Here is a 23,435-nt window from a genome sequence, read left to right on the forward strand (position 1 = left end):
CGATTACTGTCTGAAGAAACTGTGTAAGGTACTTTTACGAATTTCAGACACTGAGATTTTGAAGGTCATAACATACCCCAACAAATCTCCCCTCTTACCTAGCTCAGAGTGTACAGATCAAAATGAGATAAAAGATTAAAAAGTTTTATCACTATAAAGCTTTATGCAATTATAAAGGTAATATTAATGGAATTAAACTAGGCTTAGGAGACTAAACCATTTTTTAAAAAAGTTAAAATGTACAATTTTCTTAAAAAGAATACTAACAGCAATATATGTTATTTAACAAGAGCTAGAAAATTAGTCACTTTTTTTTAAATCAATGAGCTGCCAATTTATAAGTAAAATTTGCTATTCCTTCAGGTATAATTGTTTATTCCTTCAAGATACTGACTTATTCCTTCAAGATACTGATTAAGTCAACATATTAGAATCGGATGCCACTTTAAACTCTCAATTTCAAGGGAACAGAGGTCAATAAGAGATAGAAACAGAGACTAATTAACATGATTCCAAAAGAGAAACCATAACTTTTAAGAAAAATATGAACATTTATTTACAATTTGAAGTCTGTATAATACCAGGAATAAATGAATACTAAGACAATATACACAGAAACTGAAAACAAGTTTCTTCTGCCATGCTCATGATTGGACGGCATCTACACATCTATTAACTTGACTATTTCTATTAAATAGTTCTAGTCAGTATAGTCAATTCTAAGCTATCCCATAGATTCATAGTTTAAAAAAAAATCCTCATGAGCCCCACCACTTAATCCCTTTTAAGCATTTTACAGATCTTAAAAGAATGCCCTCAGGTTTCTTAACTCAACTGCATCATATGATTTAAAATGCAAACTGTCATCTCTGATCAATAATATTTTTAAATGGACAATTTAGAAAAGATTCTAGATTTTTTCAATATTAAAACAGTGTCATTTCACATCACAAAAGATTGATAAAACAATAATTATGCCAAAAGGATAAAACTTATGATTTTATTCAACTGAACTGGCAACAACACTTAGCAAGTCAGTTTTCACGACCTCAAAATTTCAGAATATCAAAAAAAGGTAGGTGATCTTAAAAAACAAAATAAATTGGAAGAAATGAAACTAACTGTAGCAGAAAAGTAACCATTACTAGCATATCGTGATATCTTTGAAAGCTGATTTGGCATTAAAGACAGCATTAATTAACACAAAAATTAATCTGTTTACAAAAGCAAGTCAAATCACACAAAAAATCAACTTCATTTTTATTTTTAAAGGCTGAGCTCCCCCTCAAATTACGTATGTATATTTATGAAACATTCTTGTCAAAAAAGTAAAGATTTAAAATATAATACATTATTTCAATATTAACAAAGAAGATAAGCGGGTTTTTGATCTCTATGTTTTAGTATTTACTGGTGAATACATGTTTTATAGAAACAAATGGAAAACAGAACATGTAAGAACATGGAAGCACATGTAGACTAAAATGGGAGAAGACTTCCAAGATCTTTAGAGACAAAAAGAGATCTGGACGTCTCATTGGATCTCAAGGATAGAGTTTAGAAATGTGCAATTCTCAGGAGAATATAAGCTAACTTAATGTATTTTATGTAGTTTACTAACTCAGATTCTGTTTACTTAGAATTAATAATCTGTCCAGTTGAGTTTACCCTTCTATGACCTACAGAAAACGGCTTTGCTAAGAAAGTAAGTAAACAAGATGGCACAAGGCATATTAAAACTACACAGTAAAAAAAACTAGTTATATGATTGATTTTCACTCATAAAAAGGACTGACAGAGGCTTTTAACTTTACCAAAACTTTAGTCATTAATTATTTTGTTAATAAAATATACATTTGTAAACAGCTATTCTTTCACACATTCATTACATACACACACACATCTGTGTTCCAAAAAATTTTTTTAAGCAGTCTGAATATTTTTCTATATTTAAGCATCAATTTTGAAAAAGTATAAAGCACAAAGAATATAAATAATAAAAAACAGAAAACAAATTATATGAAAGAAATTCAAGCTCTGTAGATGGAACGGCCCTGAAATAAAGGCTAATTTGTCTTGGCAGAATATGAAATCATTAGTAGGAGAGCTATCCATTGTTATCTAACTTCAAAAGGTCTAAACAAAAGAAAATGGGCATACAAAGTGGTAGGAGAATTTGGATACTTACTGGAGATGAATAATTAAAGAGTCACAGGACCAAATTTATCACTTACCTTACATAAATACTTAGGATATCGGCATATAATTTCTGTGTGCAGACTTTTCTTGCTTTGTCCTCTCTATATCACCTATATTTAACTTCTTTTTATTTTATTGTTTTATTGTACATATTTCAGGACAACTTAGCTCCTTTGTGAAAGGAGTGGAGATAGCAGTGAACTTATAGTACAACAGACAAAGTTAAAATCCTACAATATATCTTTATCCCCTCCTTGCTAAATTAAACAGTTTAAAATTCTTTGGAGTAAAACAAAGAACCCCTAACTCTCATAAACTCTGAACTGAGTCACCAATAATAGGACATATGCTTTGAGTCATTTTCTTCCAACAATGGTGAAATATTTAAGTACTTCAATTTATAATTTCTTGCTCCCTGCTGACCAACTTTATTTTTTAGGGTAACTAGAAAAGATAGGTGGTACTCTTAGTGGCCACTGACAGAACAAAGCAAAGGGAGGTAGAGGGGACTGAATTCTTGTGCATGATCCTATTACCTCTGTGCTAAACAAACAAACTACTAATATTTCAAGTAAGAGAAATAAGGAAGCTAGAATTTTCTTATAATTTTCCTTCATCACACTTTTAGAAACAGAAATTAGCACTTAACTTCTAAAAAGTTAATCAGCCTGGTAAATTAGAGACTGACGGTGCCAGTCACAATCAGCCTATCCTTGCCTTACCTGCCATTACAGAGTAGCCATCGAGCAAGAGAATAGTGAGGTATTATCTTCTGCATGACACTGGCCATCACCATGGTAACGACCAGCTGTATACCTATCACACCCTGTGTGAAAAAACAAACAAATAATTTTAACAATGAGTGAATTTGGATTTGGGAACACTGGTGGTAGACTTTCTGTACATTTTGAAAAGTACATTTTAAGAAAAATAGTTTAGTATTAAAATACATTATTATCCTGGCATCTAGGTATTCAAGACCATATACTTTAACTTAAAATATGTAATCTCATCTCATAATCCTCTACAAGCTACCCAAGGGTCACATCCATGTGAATTAGCATACACATTCAAAATCTATTCTCCAGAAATGTTTTGTATAAATTAAGGGTGTCAAAATGAAGTAAAAAATAGTGATTCTTCCTTCTTCAGTTTACTCAACACATTTAAAACATTAGTGTGGGAAGCTTTAAAAGTAGTATGCCTATTTTTTAACTCTAGGATGGTAGTGAATTATTAAAGAGCATTAACTATTAAGTGTGATGGCAGAACTGGCCTTAAAGTCACTAGGAAAGAAAATTGAACTCATGTTGTCACCACCACCTTCTCATAGGTGGGTCTTTAACAATGTCCAAAATCCTCTTGGTCTGCTCTCATCAATCCCTCCCCTATTCTCCATGATGGCTAAGTCAAACCTTCTCCCCTCTCCTCACACTTCAAACTTCTAACTCTTCACTCAGTAGAAGACATCTTCTATTTAGAAATAATAGACATCATCAAATGGGAACTCTCTCAACTGCCCCCAAAAAGCTCACAAAGTCATCTGCATCTGCATCCATCTTTTTCTGCACCTCCTAGAAATAACAGATCTATATAAAACAAATTCCTAAATCTGTACTTATTCACTTTGATTTCCAGGACTCTCAACCATTGAATAGCCTCCTTCCTGTATCTTCTTTGATCCCTATTTAAATCCTATCAGTACTGTAACACCTGCAAGTCTCTTACATCTTTCTAAAAAATAACAATAATTTACTCTTATTCTACAGCCTTTCCCCTTCCTCATATTTACAGCCACTTTTCAAAAGATACATTGTTTCCATTTTCTCACATCCCTCCACTCAGTACCTATCTGACTTCTGCTTCAGACCATTCCATTAAATGCATACCATCAAGATCACTCCATTTTGACATATTATCTTTCTTTATCCTAAATCTTAGCAATATCCTAAATGGCCAACCATATACCCTGCTTTACTCTTACCCTGATGATCAATCCTTCACACTCCCTTTTGCTGGCTCCTCTTCTAATCAAACAGTCCAAGAAAAAGTTGAATCCCTTCCACAAACCTAAGTTACCAAAGAAGTACATAAAAATATATAAAAATGAAAATATAAAATATTTTACAAAAATATAAAAATAAGTCAATACGGCATATTGGTTTAACAACACAGATTCTGAGTCCAAACTGCTAGTAGAGAGAGTTCTGATAAATCAATTAGTAAAAGACCAACTGCAGAATTTAAAAAAAAAGAAAAAAATATGTACAAACGGCTGTCAAAAAAAGGAATTAAAAATGGTACTTAAACAGAATTTTAAAATGTCTACCAAACCTGCACAACTATAGTTTTATTTTATGCTGTTTAAAGTCTGCCAATTGGGTTAAGATCCAGATCATTTTTATATTTACCTAATATCAATGGTTACATTTTTACCTTTTCCCCCCACATTTCCTATCACTTGAATTTACTATCCTATTTTCTATGTAGTTTGTGATAGAAGTTCTGCAATCTCCATACAATAAATGCCATAACAAAAAACTCTTTCAGGCAGAACAAGGTCAAGAAATAATTAGTAATTACATCAAAAGGTTGGTCTATTTGAGATTACAGACTTAAAAGCAAAAGGTCATTTTTTAGTCAGAAAAAGTTCTGTGGACAAAGTGAACCTCAACCTAGTCTTGAAAGAAGTGACAGTATCATAGAATCTTCAACATCATTTAGTATAATCTCTCACAAACATATCTTATATAATAATTTATGTTAGCAATATCTAATAAACATTACAGCTATTAAATGGTATTTCAGAATGGCTGATCTGGAAGATGTATATGATGGAATGTGATAAAGCAGGGAAGGGACACATCTTGCCCAATTCTCTCCCCCACCTCCAAATCACTAAACATAAGGAGATATTGCTGATAGACCCACCTTTAAAGACATAAATCACGTGAAGACAAAAACAAACAAAAATCAGTGAAGTGGGTTAACTATAATTAGGAAAATAAAGTAGGAGTTTCTGCAATAAACCAGCCTAGAAATAATAAAACTTTAAATTATAGTGGTATCTTTGGTATTCAAAAGAGAAATTTCATTCTAGAGATATTGTTGAAGAACTCAATGACTGATCAAATATGGAAACAAAGGAGGAACTAAAGAGACTAAACTTGAGAAAGGCAATAATATATACTAACTATTGTACCATAGTATTGCATACCATAGTATAGTATAGCTATATATACTATTGTACCATACTACAGTATACCATAGTATAGTATATTTGGCACATTCTGTGCTGTAGTTAATGTTTGACTAAAAAATTTGTTCCCTGCAAAAGCGTAACCTCATTGTTCTTTTACTTTACTACGCCACTTCCCTCTTTTTAAATAAAGCTGAAAGTACTTTCCCAAAAGCTCACCTATATACTGTGCTAAATAAATATATTATTATATAATAGAAATCTTCTTATAACTCTCTAAAAGAAGTCAATAAATCTTTCCTACAATGTATCTGCTATTAAATGACTATGTATGTGCTACTGAAAAAGAAAATGTCACTTTTACCCCAATATAGGAATGTATATAATTTTTTGGAGAGATAATGCTTAAATTATGTGGGAAATATTTCACCAAAGTCATTCATTTTCACATGTATTTAGAAAAGAGTTCTTGGAATGTACTTTCAAAATAGCAATCATTTTAGAGAATTATGTATTATCAACTTAATACATTATTAATACTGAATTAGATCAACTTTTAAGACATTACTGTGCAATTGACAATTACAACGTACATTCCAGGGCTTAACATAATAAAATATAAAGTATCCAACTCATTAACTAAGAAACAGTCATTTAAAACTCAAAAACAAACCACTGTATAGCTCAGCCGGTTAGAGCACACCTTTATAACACTAAGGTCAAGGGTTACCCACACTGGCCAGCAGCCAAATTTAATAACCTGTCTTTGCTGTTCCACTTCACATCTATGTTTTTCTAGTTTATACAAAAGAAGAATTTTTGAAATGTCTAAAAATCAAATTTCTCGAATATTTTTCGTTTTTTTTAATTAATGAAGAATATTTAAATTTAACTTCACAATAGAAAACGGTTAAATTGGGCAGAGATGCAATGAAGTTACTAAGTCCATCATGTTTGAAGTCTCAAACACATGACCATATGGGTCATTGACTCAAATAGCCTTCATGGTTTTATTAATACTTCAAAACGATAACTTGAACAAAGAGATAGTTTCTGTCTGGATTTATTGCCCCTAGGCCTTGATTCTCTTGATAACTGGGACTGGGGAAAGTAATTTATGAAATAGCTCATAAGCATCCAAGAAGGGTGAAACACTGGGATAACTTAGGTTTCAACCTTTCCACATTTATTAACCTGAGGCCATGAAGAGCAAGCAAAAGTTATTTGCTTTTAGTCTCTAGAAGAAAGATCATTTCAATTTTAGTCAGTAATAGTTTTCGGGTAAATTAAAAAAATTCTTATGAAGAAAAATTAAACAATTTTCCAAGAAATAAAAGATACCAAATAACAATATTTTATCTTGCTTGTCAATACTGAAAATAAAACTCTCAAAACTTAAATACAAACATGTTGCAATTTTAAAATTTGAACTTCAAATATTGTGTCAACCTCAGTGGAGTTGACATTTTGTTATGTTTCATTAAACTAGCTTTCCTGTTGACAAACAGATTGAAACAATGCATACATTTTTTACCATGAGAAGGTATATCTGCATATATTCTTGGGACTCAGACCACTCCAAATGGTTTCAATTACCATTTCCCTAAATGTTAGAAGATTGAAAACTAAAAGAGGATATTACCCAATGACCTTCCTATTTTTTGCTTCTCAACTGTTTGTTTTAGTGATAGGCAGCTAGACATGTTGAAACAGACTTCTTAGAACTGTCCAAATAATTTATACTCCAAAAGAAGGTGTAAACTTTGTTATTTCAATCCAGGTACACATAAAACTTAGAATTCACACTGTAAGAATTTAAATAAACCATCTCTGAACAATTTACAAATGAGGAAAACAGGGCCCAAACAGCCAAGCTCACAGAACTACATAGTTTTAGACTTATCAGGAATTGAGATGCTTAATTTCCAACTTAAGGCTTTTTCCACTAAAGTCTATTCAGTGCAAATAAACATTTATTGAACAACAAACTACTTGTGTGAGGCATTAGACCACTAGTAATAGGGAGAAAGTTCACAGTCCCTGACATTCATAAGTAGCCAGTACACGAGGAGAGTAAACGGACCATTACAATACAAAGTGATGACAGGACAGGAAGGAGATTCTATGAGAACACAGAAATAGAGAAAGAAATTATTGAGCACAAAAGGTATGAAAGGGCACTTTGAAAAGTAAAGCGTGAGTCAAAACACAGTGGATCCAGTTTGGTGAATCATTAGTGATATCTGCTTCACGTGGAAAGATGACAGAAAAGTTGTAGACTGAAAGAAACTTAAGGGAGAGGGCTGATAAGCCTCAGACTGGCCTCCCAACAATAGCACCTTGGCTGCAACCTCAGTTTTTGAGAACATACAGAAAACAAGCTTTTGCTGATACAGAAAGGATGCTCAATCTGAGACAGACTGGCATTGCTGAAGTATGATGAAACATACAGAATACCTCTTTAGAGTGTAAAATACTCTCAACCCCAAATAGTTCTGGGAAAATATATTTAATTCTGGCTATTTAAACAGTTTTTCTAGAATTTCCACTGATAAAACTATTTTCCAATTGATATACTCTCTCTTTGGATAAAACCTATCTAAAAATTGCTTTTGATACGAAAATGCCATTGATTTGGCTACAATCTAGTCTACCTTAGGTCTTGAGACCAATCCATATCTAAGTTCAAGGTGAGAGGATATAACTCATTTCTTTCACCACAGGTTGGTTTTATCAGATTCTTAAACTGTTAACCTCCCCTCACTGCCACATACAAATAATATGTGATAAGCGGTATATGATACAGGTCGGTGCCCAGTGTTACGGGAACACGCCAAGTAAGGAAGCGATTAAATCTACAAGGGAGGTCTGGGAAAGACTGGTTCACAGAGGTGACAAGGTTAAAGGTTGACAAGGTTAAAAAAGTATCCCACTGTCAGAACAGGAAAAGGAAGAGAAGTTTGGGCAGATACACCTACCTGTACAAAAAGAACAAATTGCATGATCCAGAAATAATGAGAAGTTCCCCATGGCCAGACTTTGGTATGGTTTGCACACAATGTACTTTTCAGCAGGAAACTGGAAATAACTCCAGGATATTAAGCCTGGAAGTAACAAATCAAATATATTTTGGAAGAATAACCCTGCAACTACAGTGAAGAAAAAAAAAATGGAGGGGTAGAAGGAACTGAATTAGAAATCCACTGAAAATAGTCCAAGCAATACTATAAGTGCCTGAACAAAAAGAGCCTCAAAAACAGGAGCGAAATAAAAAAATAAATTAAAAGATTTTTAGAGGAAAAAAGAAATCAAGCATGAGATAGTAACTGCAAGAAAAGGTTCAGTAGGTAAGGATAAAATTCAGGTGATTACATAAAGATAAAACGGAAATAATGGGCATAATTATTCCTTGGAGAAACATCAATAAGAAGAAAATCTGATGGTTGCTAGAAATATATAGAAATATATATTATAAGAGAGAAACGTACATGCTTAAGGTAAAAAGAAAGGAACAAATGTTAGGAAAGTGCTAAATATTCTAGAAAGGAGTGCAGGAACTTAATCACTTAAGGATCAGAAACAGATGAGACCAAAGACATAGGAAGAAAGTACAACTTCATGAGAACTCATTTATCCTACTAAATAGAAGCACAAATAGGTATGGAGAGGCACTAAATTTGAAAATTTAAGTCTTCTGAGTTACACGAACTTGGCCAGGACAGTGGAAAAAACAGGCCGAAATTCTAGATATCCTGTTTTCTAGTAAAATATAGTTATTTTGGAATACTCATCACAGATTATTTCAAAGTTCTCAGATCAGCTCCTAAGAACCAGAATGGGGTAAAGAGTTAAACTGTAAAAGAAAGGAAAAGGGGAAAGGACAGTTGAAAGTTGTGAGAATTCTGACAAAAAAAGGAACATAGGAATTCAAAGAATGATTGCCAAGCAACCTCAAGTCTGCATGATTCAGCAGTTTAGGTACAACATCAGAGAAATGATTGATCTGGAGTTAGAAACTTGTTACAGGAATAGAAAAACCTAGGATAATTAAGTGGCTAATCAAAAGAGCTAAAGAAAGCTCCAAAGTAAACAAAGTCTGAGAAAAGACCTTGAAGAAAAACCACACCAAGGTCAGATCTTTGAAAGAGGAGAAAAACGTCACAAGATTAAAAACCAGGATTACCATTCTGGCAATGTGACTAACAAGAGGTCTAGAAACTTGAGAAGAAAGATCTGATGAAATTATACGTGTGGATGACCGATAGGCCCAAACTGGGTTTTTCAATATGATTATTTCCAAACAGGTTCTTTAATAGGATCGAGGACTGCCTAGGTTTAATCCAAAAAGGAAATTCTTCCATAAAATGCCAAAATTGGTAAAAGAGGCATGAAACAATCGTGAACAGACAAGCAGAATTCCTTCCCAAACACCATCTTTAGTATCCTGGGGTTGATTATATGGGCTAACCTGGCCTTTATCTGGTTTCATAACATAGCTCCGTCACAGACATAACAAATTGGATTGAAAGTAAGAAAAGGAAACCTATGCTAAGTATGAAATGAAAATAACAGAAGGATTTGGAAGGAAAGTAGGTAAGAAATAAGGTCACCTTTTGATATTTAATATAAATTTACTGAGTGAATCATACAAAATTGCTAATATGTAACTGTCTTGACCTGCAGAATGGCGATTACATAGTTCACCTTAATACCACAAACAAAATTATATATAAAACGTAAGTATTAACAGTTATAGTTTGAACTAAAGCAAATGTGTTTTCAAATTTAATGGTCTACAGAATTAGTTTGGTTTGCCTGCACCACTGTTTCACAGCACAAAATACGTTTTTAATTTTTTTAAAGTAAAAACTACAAGTATAAACCTTTTGTTATTTTCTAACTCAAAAAAATAAGAAATTTAACGTACTTTAAGGTCAAGAAGCATAAATCCTCAATAAAATGCCTAAATATATTCTAACTTTTTTAACAATATGACCTACCATATAGTAGAATGCATGAATTGGATGTAACTATATTCAAAAACAGGAAACTCTAGACTTTCTGGTGCAGATGATAACATAAAGTCAATCATAAGAATTTCATTAAATTTAGATATAAGAGAAGACATTTTCCTCAATATAAATTTATAAAGCAAATGGAAGACTAACAACAAACTGAAGGCAAGGATAAAAATACTTTTTCACAAGAATAGAGGATGACCTGATTAAATATAATTAACCATTTTACCATACTGATGTTGAAATTAATAACTTTATTTTCAAAGATAATTTTCCAGAGTTACAGTAAGTTGAATAAATAACACAGTATCTCATATAAAGCAATATCATAGCCATTAAAATGTTGATGAAGAGAATAAAATATTTTTAAAGTCACTTTATCTCTAGCCAAGACATGCATAACTGGTTCATTACAGTACTGATAAGTAAAAAACAAAAGGTTCCATGGAAAAAATCCTAAATTCTGCCACTTTTCCTTAACTCTCAAGTATTTTCTGACCTTATAGAAAGTAACCCTACAGATCTATAATCAAAGAAGCTACTAGCCAAAACCAATATAAATTAAAAGACATATCTGAGATCTACAAATCGTTCTGTTCAGATCAATTCCTCCTCAGTCTTTAACATTCATTTCCTCTATAAAACCTTCCTTGACTTTCCAGCTTCTACTAAAAAATGTATGCATAATTCCAGCATCTCTCCTCCATTAAAATTATATTCATCTCATTTCTTCACCTAGGAAAGTGTCTAGCATGACAGGTTTTCAATACAAGTTGAATAAATTATTACCTTTTGATGAAACAAAAGAATAAAGCATAAATTTGGTCACCATTCTTCAGTACATTCAAGGTCCTACTATGTGTCAAGGACTGAACTTCAGCATTAAAAAAAATTATTCACTTTAAAAGCAAAAAACAATATATTGTGCTTTCTACATATCTAAGAGGAAGAGGTATATCTGTTTATACAAGATAATCTTCTCAAGTTAATGCAATAGCTATTTGTGTTACAAGTACCTTTTTTTTAAACGAACTAAAAATTACAACTTTGGTAAGTGCCCTAATACAGCTTCATTAAATAAATTTAAAATAAAAATGTCAGCTTAACTCTAAATTTTAAGCCATACAAAAGCCAAGAAAATTTATTGTATACCCTAATGTTAACTGTTATGTAAACACATTTGTTGTGAATATTTTAATGCATTAAATAATTAAACACAGTATGATCTAAGTAGCTCTATCACTAAGTATACAACAATTAGACAAGCTCGCTCTGGGATTCATTCCTTATCTACAAAATGACTAGAGCTGGTAAATGATCTCCAAAATCCCAAGCAGATCTTATCATCTATAATTACAATATTTTAACTAAATACACAATAAATCATTGGCATTCACAGATTTAACATTTCTAAACCACCATCAAAGCTTAAGATGTGTAGTTATTGCTAATGGCAATGAATAATAATCCCCTCCTCATTAGGATTAAATGAGCTAATATTTATAAGAGACTTGAAAGGAAATCAGAGTTCTAAATTAATGTACAGGAGTAAATCTAGCCCAGCACCCAGCATTTTCACCTCAGTTAGTGGTTTGTGGGAATTTCTCTAAGGAAAGACTACACTCTTTACAATTTGGGAAGGAAACATAGTTCTAGTTGCAAGCAATAGGAAGTCGAAGTAGAAGGAAAAGGAGCAAGCCAATCCTTAGAGCCCTCAGGAAGAGAAATAGAATAACTGAGACAGGCTTGGAACAAGTGTGACACACTAAATATTCTTACACTGATGAGAAATTCCAGTTCACCACAGCTCTTCACCCCCAATTTCTCTAATTGCTCCTAACTTCATCAGTGTTACTATAAGTCCATCCCCAGGACTGAGGGAAACTAATGCTTTGGTATGAAGGAGTGCCTTAACAGTTAAGGTAGAAGGGATAGATAGGAATCTTTATTGTTACTTACTGCAGCAGTGGAAGATGTTTGGCACCTGAGTTGGAAATATCAATCATTAGTCCTATGCATGACAGTAAGGATTAATTTCTCTAATAGAATATGAGATGTTTTATTAGGTATTAACTAGGTTTGGGGAAGATTTTTGAGAAATATCATCACTAAATATATTATTTCCATTGAAAAATGTTTTGGAATTTCAAACACCGGGTTAAACTTCTGAAATTCAATCCTTTCATAAGTTGAAATTTAGCAAAGATAAACAATTACCAGACTGGCTCAGCAACACACTGGCCAAGATTGAAGTCAAATTCCATCATCACTAGCTGTGTGATTTTGGACTACATACTCTAATCTTGCTATGTCTCCATTTTTATATCTGTAAAATGGAGGTAAAACACACACACACACACACACACACAGAACTTAATTACTTCGTAAGAATTTAAATAAGTTAATATAAGTAGAGTTTAAAATAATACCTGATACCTATTAACTGCTAAATAAATGTATCTATTACTGCTATTGAGGAAAAGTAAAATTCAATTTCTTATCCACCTGATACACTTCTACTTATGCTTAAGGATCTAGTCTAACCAACCCTTTTTTGTGAAACCTTTCTTGAATTCCATACAAACTGAATATTCCTCTCTTTGTGCCCTACAATGTACCTTCAATGAAATGTACATCAAAAACATTCACAAATTCATAGTCAGAATCACAGAATCTTGAACTATAAAGGTTATCTAGTTTTAGTTCAAGAAAACTTTCAATGTCATGCATTTATTTTACTATACAGATTTATTTTAGAAATAACTGTTTACAAACAGATTTATTTCCATAATATCTCAATTAAAGTTTTTTTTGTTTTTTTTAAAAGCACAATCAGATATTTAGATCCTGAGTCTCAATATCAAAGTAGCAAAAGCTGAAATTGTTTCGGGTTTTCCTAAATCTTATAGTTTATGGCCAAGATGCAAAAGATACAAAAAGGTCTTCAAAAAGTTCATGGAAAGTGTGCATTACAAAAAAAAACTATCCATAGACTGTGAAATTCTTTTGCACCAAAATAAACTTGTAGTGACTTGTTATACCATGTCTGAACAGGATCTAGTTTGAGGCACTAAGAAGGATAAGACATCAGTTTGAAAAGAGCCCCTATCAGAGCAACATGAATTCTCCTAAAATTGAAGCAAGAACAAACATCAAATTGATGGTGAAACTTGGATGGAATAATGGTGAAATCAATGATACTTTATAAAAAGTTTATGAGGGCAATGTCCCAAAGAAATCAGCAGTTTACAAATGGATAACTCATTTTAAGAAGGGACAAGATGATGTTGAAGATGAAGCCTGCAGCAACAGACCACCCACATCAATTTGCAAAGAAAAATTAATCTTGTTTGTTCCCTACTGAAAAGGACTGATGATTAAAAGCAGAAACAATAACCAATATCACAGGCATCTCAACTGGTTCAACTTAGACAATTCTGACTAAAAAATTACGGTTCAGCAGACTTTCCACTCAATGGGTACCAAAACTGTTGCACTCATATCAGCTGCAGCCAAGAGCAAAGCTTTAAATGGAAATTTTTAAAAAGTGGGATCAAAATCCTGAAGAATTTCTTCAAAGACCTGTAACAGGGGATGAAACATGGCTTTAGCAGTACAATCCTGAAGACAAAGCACAATCAAAGAAAGCCATGGTTACCAAGAGGTAGAAATAGTCCAGTCAGAGCAAAAGCAGACCGGTCAATGGCAAAGGTCATGGCAACAGTTTTGGGGACTGCTTAAGACATTTTGCCTGTTGACTTTCTGGAGGGCCAAAGAACAATAACATCTTCTTATTATGAGAGTGTTTTCAGAAAGTTAGCCAAAGCCTTAGCAGAAAAACACCAGGGAAATCTTCACCAGAAAGTTCTTCTCCACCACAACACTCCTCCTGCTCATTCGTCTCATCAAAGAAGGGTAATTTTGCAATTTGCAATGGGAAATCATGCAGGCATACACATTACTTTCCTGATTTGACTCCTTCTGACTTCTTTTTGTCTCCTAAACTTAAAAACTCTTTAAAGGGCATCCATTTTTCTTCAGTTAGTGATGTAAAAAAGACTGCACTGACATGGTTAAATTCCCAGTACCCTCAGTTCTTTAGGAATGGACACATACAAAAAAATTTATCTAGCAAAGACCTTATTAACTCAAATGGATCACAGACCTAAATGTAAAAACAGAATCATAAATTGACATGTCATAATCACCCAGAGTCGATAGTTTACATTAGGGCTCATTCTTGGTGTTGCACGTTGCATGGGTTTGGGCAAATGTATAATGACATGTATCCATCATAAAAGTCCTAGAAGACAACATGGAAGAAACCTAGATAACCTTGGGTATGTTAATGACTTTTTAGATACAACAAGATGCACAAAATAAAGTTGATAAGCTGGATTTCACTGAAATTAAAAACTTCTGTTGTGCTAAAGACAATGTCAAGAAAATAAGAAGACAAACCACAGACTAAAGAAGAAATATCTGCAAAAGACACATCTGATAAGGACTATTATGCAAAATATACAAAGAATTCTTAAAACTCAACAATAAGAAAACAACCTGATTAAAAACTGGGCCAAAGACATTAACAGACACCTCACCAAAGATATACAGACAAGCATAAACACATTCATAAACATACGAAAAGATACTCCATGCTGATGAGGGTGTGGAGAGAAGGGAATACTCCTACACTGTTGGTGGGACTGTAAATTAGTACAACCACTATGGAAAACAGTATGGAGGTTTCTCAAACAACTACAAATAGATCTTCCATACGATCCAGCAATCCCACTTCTGGGTATATACCCAGAGGAATGGAAATCATCATGTCGAAGGGATACCTGCACTCCCATGTTCATCACAGCTCTGTTTACAATAGCCAAGATATGGAGCCAACCTAAATGTCCATCAATGGATGACTGAATAAGAAAACTGTGGTATATACACACCATGGAATACTACTCTGCCATAAAAAAGAATGAAATTCTCCCATTTGCAACAACATGGACAAGCTTGGAGAAACTATGTGGAGTGAAATAAGCAAAGCACAAAGGGATAAATACCGCATGTACTCAGCCATAAGTGGGAGTTAAAAGAGAAAGAAGGAAGGAAAGAAAGACCACAATGGTGTGTTGGCTTGCAGAGGGAGAGAGCATACCTAGGGATACAAAGTGGAGTGGTAGAAAGAGGGATGTGGAGGGAGACTGGAGGTAATTGGGTGGGGGATACAGGGTACAATCGCAATTTGTGGTAATGGGCATGCTGCCAAGTATGAATCTTGCCTTCACATCTTAGACATTAATAATCATAACCAATTTTTTTAAAAAAGCAAAAGAAAGAAAAAAAAGATATTCACATCATATGTCACTAGGGAAATACAAATTAAAACCATGAGATACCACTACATGCCTATTAGAATGGCCAAAATCCAGAACACTGACAGCACCAAATGCTGGCAAGAAAGTGGAGCAATAGCATCTCTCATTCATTGCTGGTGGGAATGCAAAACAGTACAGCCACGCTGGAGGAGTGTTTGGCAGTTTCTTATAAAACTAAACATACTTTTACCTTTTGATTCAACAATCACATTCCTAGATACTTACCCAAAGGAGCTGAAAACATGTCCACAAAGAAAAAACTGCACATAGATGTTTATAGCAGCTTTACTCATAATTGCCAAAACTTGGAAGCAACCAACATTTCTTTCAGTAGGTGGACAGATAAATAAACTGTGGTACATCCAGAAAATGGAATAGTATTCAGCTGTCTAAAGAAATAAGCACACTGGCTGGTTAGCTCAGTTGGTTAGAGCACAGTGTTAAAACACCAGGTCAAGGGTTTGGATTCCCTTAGAGGCAGCCAGCCACACACAAACAAAGGAATGAGCTATCAAGCCATGAAAAGACCTTAAATGCATATTCCTAAGTGAAAGAAGCCAATCTGAAATTTCAGGCTACATACTGTATGATTCAACTAAATGACACTCTGGAAAGGGCAAAACCACAGAGACAATAAAAAGATCAGTAGTTGCCAGAGGCTGGGGAGGGGGAAGGATGAACACACAGGATTTTCAGGGTAGTGAAAATACTCTGTTTAATACTATAATGATGGATACATGTCATTATACATTTGCCCAAACCCATGCAATGTGCAACACCAAGAATGAGCCCTAATGTAAACTATCGACTCTGGGTGATTATGACATGTCAGTGTAGGTTAATTGTAAGAAATATAGCACTCTGGTGAGGGATGTTATAATGCAGAAGGCTATGCATGTTGGGGGAGCAGGAAATATATGGGAAATCTCTGTACCTTCCTCATAATTTTGCTGTGAACCTAAAACTGTTGTTAAAAAATAAAATAAAATCTTCAAAAAACATTTTTAATGTAATACAAAAATAAAATCTATTAAATAAAACTTCATCTTACCTACTACCATAGATTTTTTTTAAAGACCCATTTCTACTATTTTTCTACTCACTGTTCTGAAAGGTGAAAATAAATAACTGTATTGAAAGATTTATATAACTAAAAATGATGTGAGCTTTGTGCCTGCTTTATATATAATACAATAATTTTTTAGGGTGCATTTACAAAATTTGTACTCCTATGTACAGGCACATGGACTAAATACATATATGAATTCAAATTTTTTAAATGTCACCTCCTCATTTTCCCTTACATGCTCTATTTAAAACAGCTACCCTAATCTTTTTCTTTCCCCTATTCTGCTTTATCTTTCTTTGTTGCATTTACCATGAGTGAAATATTATGTGTCTATTTCATCATAAGATTATCATCAGCTTTTCCCAATAAAAGTAGGGATTGTCTCTATTTTATAAACAGTTATATTCCTGTTGCCAAGAACAGTACCTGGCATATAGATTGTGAGTAAATAAAAAATGAATGACTGACAATTACCTTTAAGATAGAACATTATTTTTTAAATGTTTATCTTTTTTAAATGTTTACCTGGTGAAACAAAAGGTTCAATTATCTCAATTAAAACCAAGAGAATATTCATTTCATCAGAACTTTAAAGACTTTAGGGTCGGCCCGTGGCTCACTTGGGAGAGTGTGGTGCTAATAACATTAAGGCCACGGGTTCAGATCCCTATATAGGGATGGCTGGTTAGCTCACTTGGGAGAGCGTGGTGCTGACAACACCAAGTCAAGGGTTAAGATCCCCTTACTGGTCAAAAAAATAAAAAAGAAATTTAAAGATTTCAGAGTAGGAAAGCAGTTTACACTCAAGGTTACTTCTGCAATGTTCCTTTGGGATAAACTGCATCCATCTTAACATAGTAGCACGGGCAAAACCAAGTCACGACAGTAAGGAAATAATAAGTTCTCTCTTATAAATGAGCACTTTAGAATATCTTTTGATTTTCTGAAATCAACTTAATTCATGGTAAGCTTTTGTCCTAGAGCAAACAAAAGAACTAAATTTTTAAAAAAGTGGATCAAAGCCCAAAGTATAAACCAGTCTCAAGAATCAACCTTAAGAACTCTCAGACACTGCTGGTGAGAATGTAAATTAGTACAGCCTTTATGGAAAACAGTAGGGAGGTTCCACAAAAAAAAAAAAAAAAAAAAAAAAAAATTAAAAATAGAACTACCATATGAGCCAACAATCCCACTGCTGGGTATTTATCCAAAGGAATGGAAATTAGCATAATGAAGAGATACCTACACTCCCATGCTTTATACAGCACTTTTCACAACAGCCGATATATGGAATCAACCTAGGTGTTCATCAACAGGTGAATGGATAAAAAAAGTGGTATATACATACAATGGAATACTACTTAGGCATGAAAAAGAATGAAATCCTGTCATTTGCAGCAACATGGATGAGTCTGGAAGACATTATGTTAAGTCAAACAAGTCAAGCACAGAAAGATAAATACTGCATGTTCTCACTCATATGTGGGAACTAGAAAAATATAATAAAAAATAAATTGAACTTATAGAAGTAGAGAGTAGAACTATGGTTATTACTAGAGGCTGGGAAGAGGAGGGAGAGAGAGGGAGAGGTCGGTTAATGGACACAAATTACAGCTAGATAGGAAAAATAAGTTCTAGCAGTGTACAGTAGTGCTAGGTGTCTATAATTAACAATTATTTATTGTACGTTCTCAAATGGATAGAAGAGAGCAGCACAAATGTTCCCATCACAAAAAAGTTCTGAGTGAAGTCACAGAATGATTAAGTTTGATGAATATGCTAATTACCTTGACTTCATCACCACAAATTGTACTCATGTACTGAAATATAACTTTGTACCCCATAAATATGTACTATCAATACATCTCAATTAAAAAATAATTCCTTTAAAAAAAAAATCAACCTTGAATCGACCAAATACTAACCAAGAGAACAGTCAGTCTATGATATTATTTCAACTCAGCCTCTTTAAGAAAGAAATAGTGAAGCAGAGAAGTCAGAAGAAAGTCAAAACTGAGAAAAAACCCAAATCACTGCTACTATGTGGTTAACTGCTAAAAACTGCTGTCAAAGGACTACCAGCTTCAGACCTAATTGTAGAACACATTAAAAATAAGATTCTGAAACTTCACACACACATACACAGCCACCCAATAATTGGGCCCAAATAAACATTTTTATCAAGTATCACAGTTCATTCCTATGCAAATTCAAATGTGTAACTACTATCCTAACCCACTTTTCAGAACTCAGTTATAGTCACATACTACATGACGCCTCCCTCCAAGTTAGAATTAATTTTTCTTCTGTACTCTTTCAGCATATTACATGTACTTCTCTTATAATATTTACTACATTATCTCTTCCCAACATTCCTCCCCACCCCCCCAAAGAAAACTTTTTCTCATTAACTCCGATTGGCTATGGCAGGGGTTTACAACCTTTTTCTACCCCAACAGACCATAGCTCAATTCCAGCAGTAAACTACTACAGGATGCTACATAGATAAAGCAAGCCATGAGATACTTGCAATTCCAGGAGCTAGCTCTCATCTACCTTTCTCCCACAAATCAGCTTGAATGATAGAAAGATTTCTATTTGATTAAAGTTGGTCTGTAATACTCAAAATGTAAAGTACAATAGAACAAATGGTTTTATTCTGTTAGGAAATTTTCTATAAACTTGAAAACATAAAAATTAAGAGTGAGCTCAGTATTTTTAGTCTGGATCATAATTCTATTGTCATTTGCTCACAAGAACCTTATTACATGCATAGGCATCTACTGAATTTTGGTCTACATAATTACATCAGAGAATGACAGAGCAGAATGAGTTTATAATTGATTAAAACAAAAATAAAATCAAAATGTTCCAGGGCTGGCCAGTTAGCTCAGTTGGTTTGAGCGCAGTGTTACAACACCAAGGTCAAGGGTTCGTATCTCTACAAACCAGCTGCCAAAAAAAAAAAAAAAAAAAAAAAAAAAAAAGTTCCAGGAGTTACTTTCCATTCTGGAGTAGTATTTAAGACAATTAACAAAATACTTGGCCAAACATCATAGGGACCAAAATTCCAAGTGTTAACTACTAATGTATAAAAAAATGAAAGGGGGAAGGATAAACGACATCAAACTTAAGAAACCAAAATAGCAAGGGGGGAAAAAAACCCCACAGTTTATTTATCAGAAATATGTACCTATCCTGAAAAAAGTTCTGAGTGAAGTCATAGATCATAAATGTAAAAATTAGAAGGTGACTTAATTCCATCAAGTCCCACTCCTATCTAGGAGGAATTTGCAACTCTTATGAAAGTTGAGTGATTTTACCAAATTCATGTAACTAATAATGGGCAGAATCTAGATCTTCTGAGTTCAAGTCTAGTGTTCTTTGCATTATACCATCAGGCCCAAGCAATATAAATGAAGTTCTCAATTCAATCCTAAATAAATTGATTCCTAAATAAAGTCAGCCCATGTTCATTTCGTCTAATAGTTAAACCCCTTCTTTTGAAGGATTCCAAGCACTGACCACAGTTGCATATATACAGACATTATCAATATCATAGATGGAAAAGTTAAAACTCTATAGAGAGTTAGAAATCTTGATTCCTATTTGATTATTAGATGGGGTTTTTAGGTAATGCATGCATGGGACAAAAGTCTTTGGATAGGAGGCAAGAGCCTGCAGCTAGGAGGCCAAGAGCACACCAAATCAATTCTAATCAAGTATATGTTGATTCTCAGTTGATTTTTAATATACGGTTTTTAGGTAGTGCATGTATGGGACAAAAGTCCTCAGACAGGAAGCAAGAGCTTACAGCTAGGGGGTTAAGAGCCCACCAAATCAATTCTAATCAATGTTTAGGTAAGGGATTATATACACTGATTGCCAACATAATGGGTTCATTAGAAGATTTTGTAAGAAGGAAACCCACTCGGGTTTAAAGCCTTTAATGTGAACAAGAGAACTGAAACAGAACAGGGATTGTTCTATGGGGAATAAGCTTTAACACAACAAAGCTTAAATGTTGGGAAAACTTGAATTAAGATTTCCAAGGACGTTTTGCTAGATTAGTTAGTACATGGGGGTTTTTCCACATTTTGCTTTAAGCTGTTTCTGTGAGTTTCTCAAGAAGTCAGGCACTTTCATGACTGTTTTATTGTTTCTCTCGCATGTTACATAGCTTAGATGTATGACTCATTTTTTGGTATACTGTTTAAGCTATTTTGAACCATGCATGCTTGGATGGAGATTGTTACATAGCCAATTTCTGTATGTTCTCACTATTATTGATTAACCATCTGTTCTTTTCCTGCAATTTCCTTGTCTTTTCAATAAAAATTGAAGCAAAAACCGACTCGGGACTGCTACCCAGTTCCTCCTTCTAACAGAGGAGTTGCTGAGGTACAGTCCTTTCGGGCTCTCATCACATTCATGTTGCTTTGAGTAATCTTTTGCGTCTCTGTTACACAGTGAGAGGTGTAACAAAACTCAGTTGAGTAACTAATTCAGAAATATAAGTAATACCAGAATGGAGAGAGCCAACTATGTGGCCCCTGGTAGTTCTTAAGAGACATTCTGAGAAATAGCATGAGATCGCATTAGTTTAAAACATAACTACCTCTTTTGAGCTGGCAGGAGTAGAGGTGTTCTTCTACTATTCCAGAATACTGGGAACAAGGTCACATTGAGCTTCTCCATAATTATGACAAATTTAAGGATTTTTAATTACACTCTATCTTCAACTTTTCAGGCCAAGAAACCAAAAATTAAGCTTAAATTACAGAAGCAAAGATCTGAGTTTTAGTCCAGACTGTGCCAAACTATTGTTACCTTCGGTAAATCACTGCCTGTTTCTAGACCCCCAGATTCTTCCTTCTGTAAAACTGGATGCGGGTTGTGGGGTGGCAGGCGTAATTAGGCTTTGGTTCCTTCCAGTTCTACTGTTCCCTATCTTTGTCCAATATCAGTGATATGAAAAGAAAAACCAAACAAAACTCTCTTAAATGAATAGAAACCATATCACTCACTGAAGTTAAAAACAAACAAACAAAAAAACCCCACCAACACAGTGCTCAAAGAGACATAGGTTATCTGGTAGAGTGCACCAGGAATTACACTATTTTGGAAGCCTTCGTTTTATATTCAGTCAAGTTTCAAAAAGTCATTCAATAGCCGAACATTTGGCCCTGAAAAAGCATGGCAAACTGAAGCTAAGTTCCAAGACGGGAAGCCCCTGCAGATGAGGGTTTGAAATTTTTTATACAGTCAAGTAACTGACAATGTTGAATTTTACCAGAGCTCTGTGATCTTGAAAAACAGCAAAGGTTAAGCCATTTCCCCCACCCTTTTGTGTTCCCTGAAACAGCTTACTGCAAAGAATCACTGTTCCTCATAAAACTTGGATAAGACTCATGGTTGTCCACCCCTCTTGCTTACTTATGACAAGGCCAGACCTACACCCTCCAAATCCCCATTCTTTGATTCATAGATGACTTGCTGATCTGTCCCCAAAGATCAATTACAACAAAATGCGTGTTAACCAAACTTTAAGATTCTCTTCCCCTAAGTCCCTGAACTTTAGCCTACCCTCAACACAAAACAGAATATAAACCCTACTTAACAGCTCCTCCACAGATAAGGATGGCCTCAGGGTAAGATATTCTTTGGGTACTGTTAAGTCATACCACCCTTTCATCCACCATCCCACATCCAGTTCTTTCCAGCGTTATTTACCTTCCCTAGAAAAGAAACCCCCTTTTTGCCTAACCTTTGAGAGGCTTGTAGATCTTTTGATCAAGGCATTCTCCCTACTGCAGTAGTTTCCTCCTCCACGACCTTGCAATATTCCTTTCCAGGAAAGTCTGTCCATACTAAATGTGGATTTTTTTCTCACAAAATTCCGAAGTGGCTGAGTTTGAAAGACAAGCTGACTCTGCCGTTTCTTTAAGTGACAGGTGCTGATTCTCTACAATGAGGTGACCCGTTGCGTCTACCTGAAGAGGCTAACGGCGTTTCTAAGATCTGAAGGTCTTGGCCATTGCCCTACGGCAAATAAGGTGAAAGGAAGGAGGTCCCAAGGTCAACTCTGGGACCACCTGGTGCCATGGGCCACACACAGTGAATGGAGCAGAAAAAGGCAGGCTACCTACTCCGTACTACCTGACAGTCCGCTCCCACCCTCCACCTCGCTAGTCTCGCGGCCTGGCAGGACGGATGCTGCTTCCTCAGGGGCTGAAGTTCTCCGGGGCAGGTGGTGGGTCCTGCCCAGCGGCTCATCCCAGCGCTCCAGCCGGCTTCATTCTAAGCACGGAACCCGACCAGCTCCCTTCACAGGACTGACTCCCCAGTCCTTTCCTCCCCACTGTTGTCACTCATGCCCTCACAGAAGAACTCACCATGGTGCCAAGGACAGGTCGTGGACAGAACACCTTGCAGCCGCCGGAACCGTTCCGGACCTTCCCTCCGCGTCCCGCTGCCAGGAGCCTCTGGAAACCGCGAGTAAAGGGTCTTCCGGCTCTGCCGGAAGTTCTGCCCGCGCGGGACAGGAAGTCCCTCCTCTCTCCTGAGCG

At 34.7% G+C, this 23,435-nt stretch overlaps 1 protein-coding gene across 2 annotated transcripts in view; it reads right to left on the bottom strand.

Annotated features, from left to right (window-relative positions):
• The window catches only part of LOC134370041 (transmembrane protein 161B), a 62,924-nt gene extending 39,554 nt beyond the window's left edge, over window positions 1-23,370 (bottom strand). Inside the window, exons 1-2 of one of the 2 annotated variants that reach the window (XM_063086969.1) lie at window positions 23,262-23,370; window positions 2,922-3,025 (exon numbers count right to left, since the gene is read on the bottom strand). In XM_063086969.1, the coding sequence (XP_062943039.1) occupies window positions 2,922-3,025; window positions 23,262-23,264 (107 nt within the window). In that variant the 5' untranslated portion in view covers window positions 23,265-23,370. The remainder of the gene's footprint in view (window positions 1-2,921; window positions 3,026-23,261) is intronic. The other variant, XM_063086970.1, reaches the window with a different exon arrangement.
• Between the last annotated feature and the right edge of the window lie 65 nt (window positions 23,371-23,435).

The sequence above is a fragment of the Cynocephalus volans genome, chromosome 2 (assembly GCF_027409185.1).
Source record: "Cynocephalus volans isolate mCynVol1 chromosome 2, mCynVol1.pri, whole genome shotgun sequence".
Classification (NCBI taxonomy): Eukaryota; Metazoa; Chordata; class Mammalia; order Dermoptera; family Cynocephalidae; genus Cynocephalus; species Cynocephalus volans.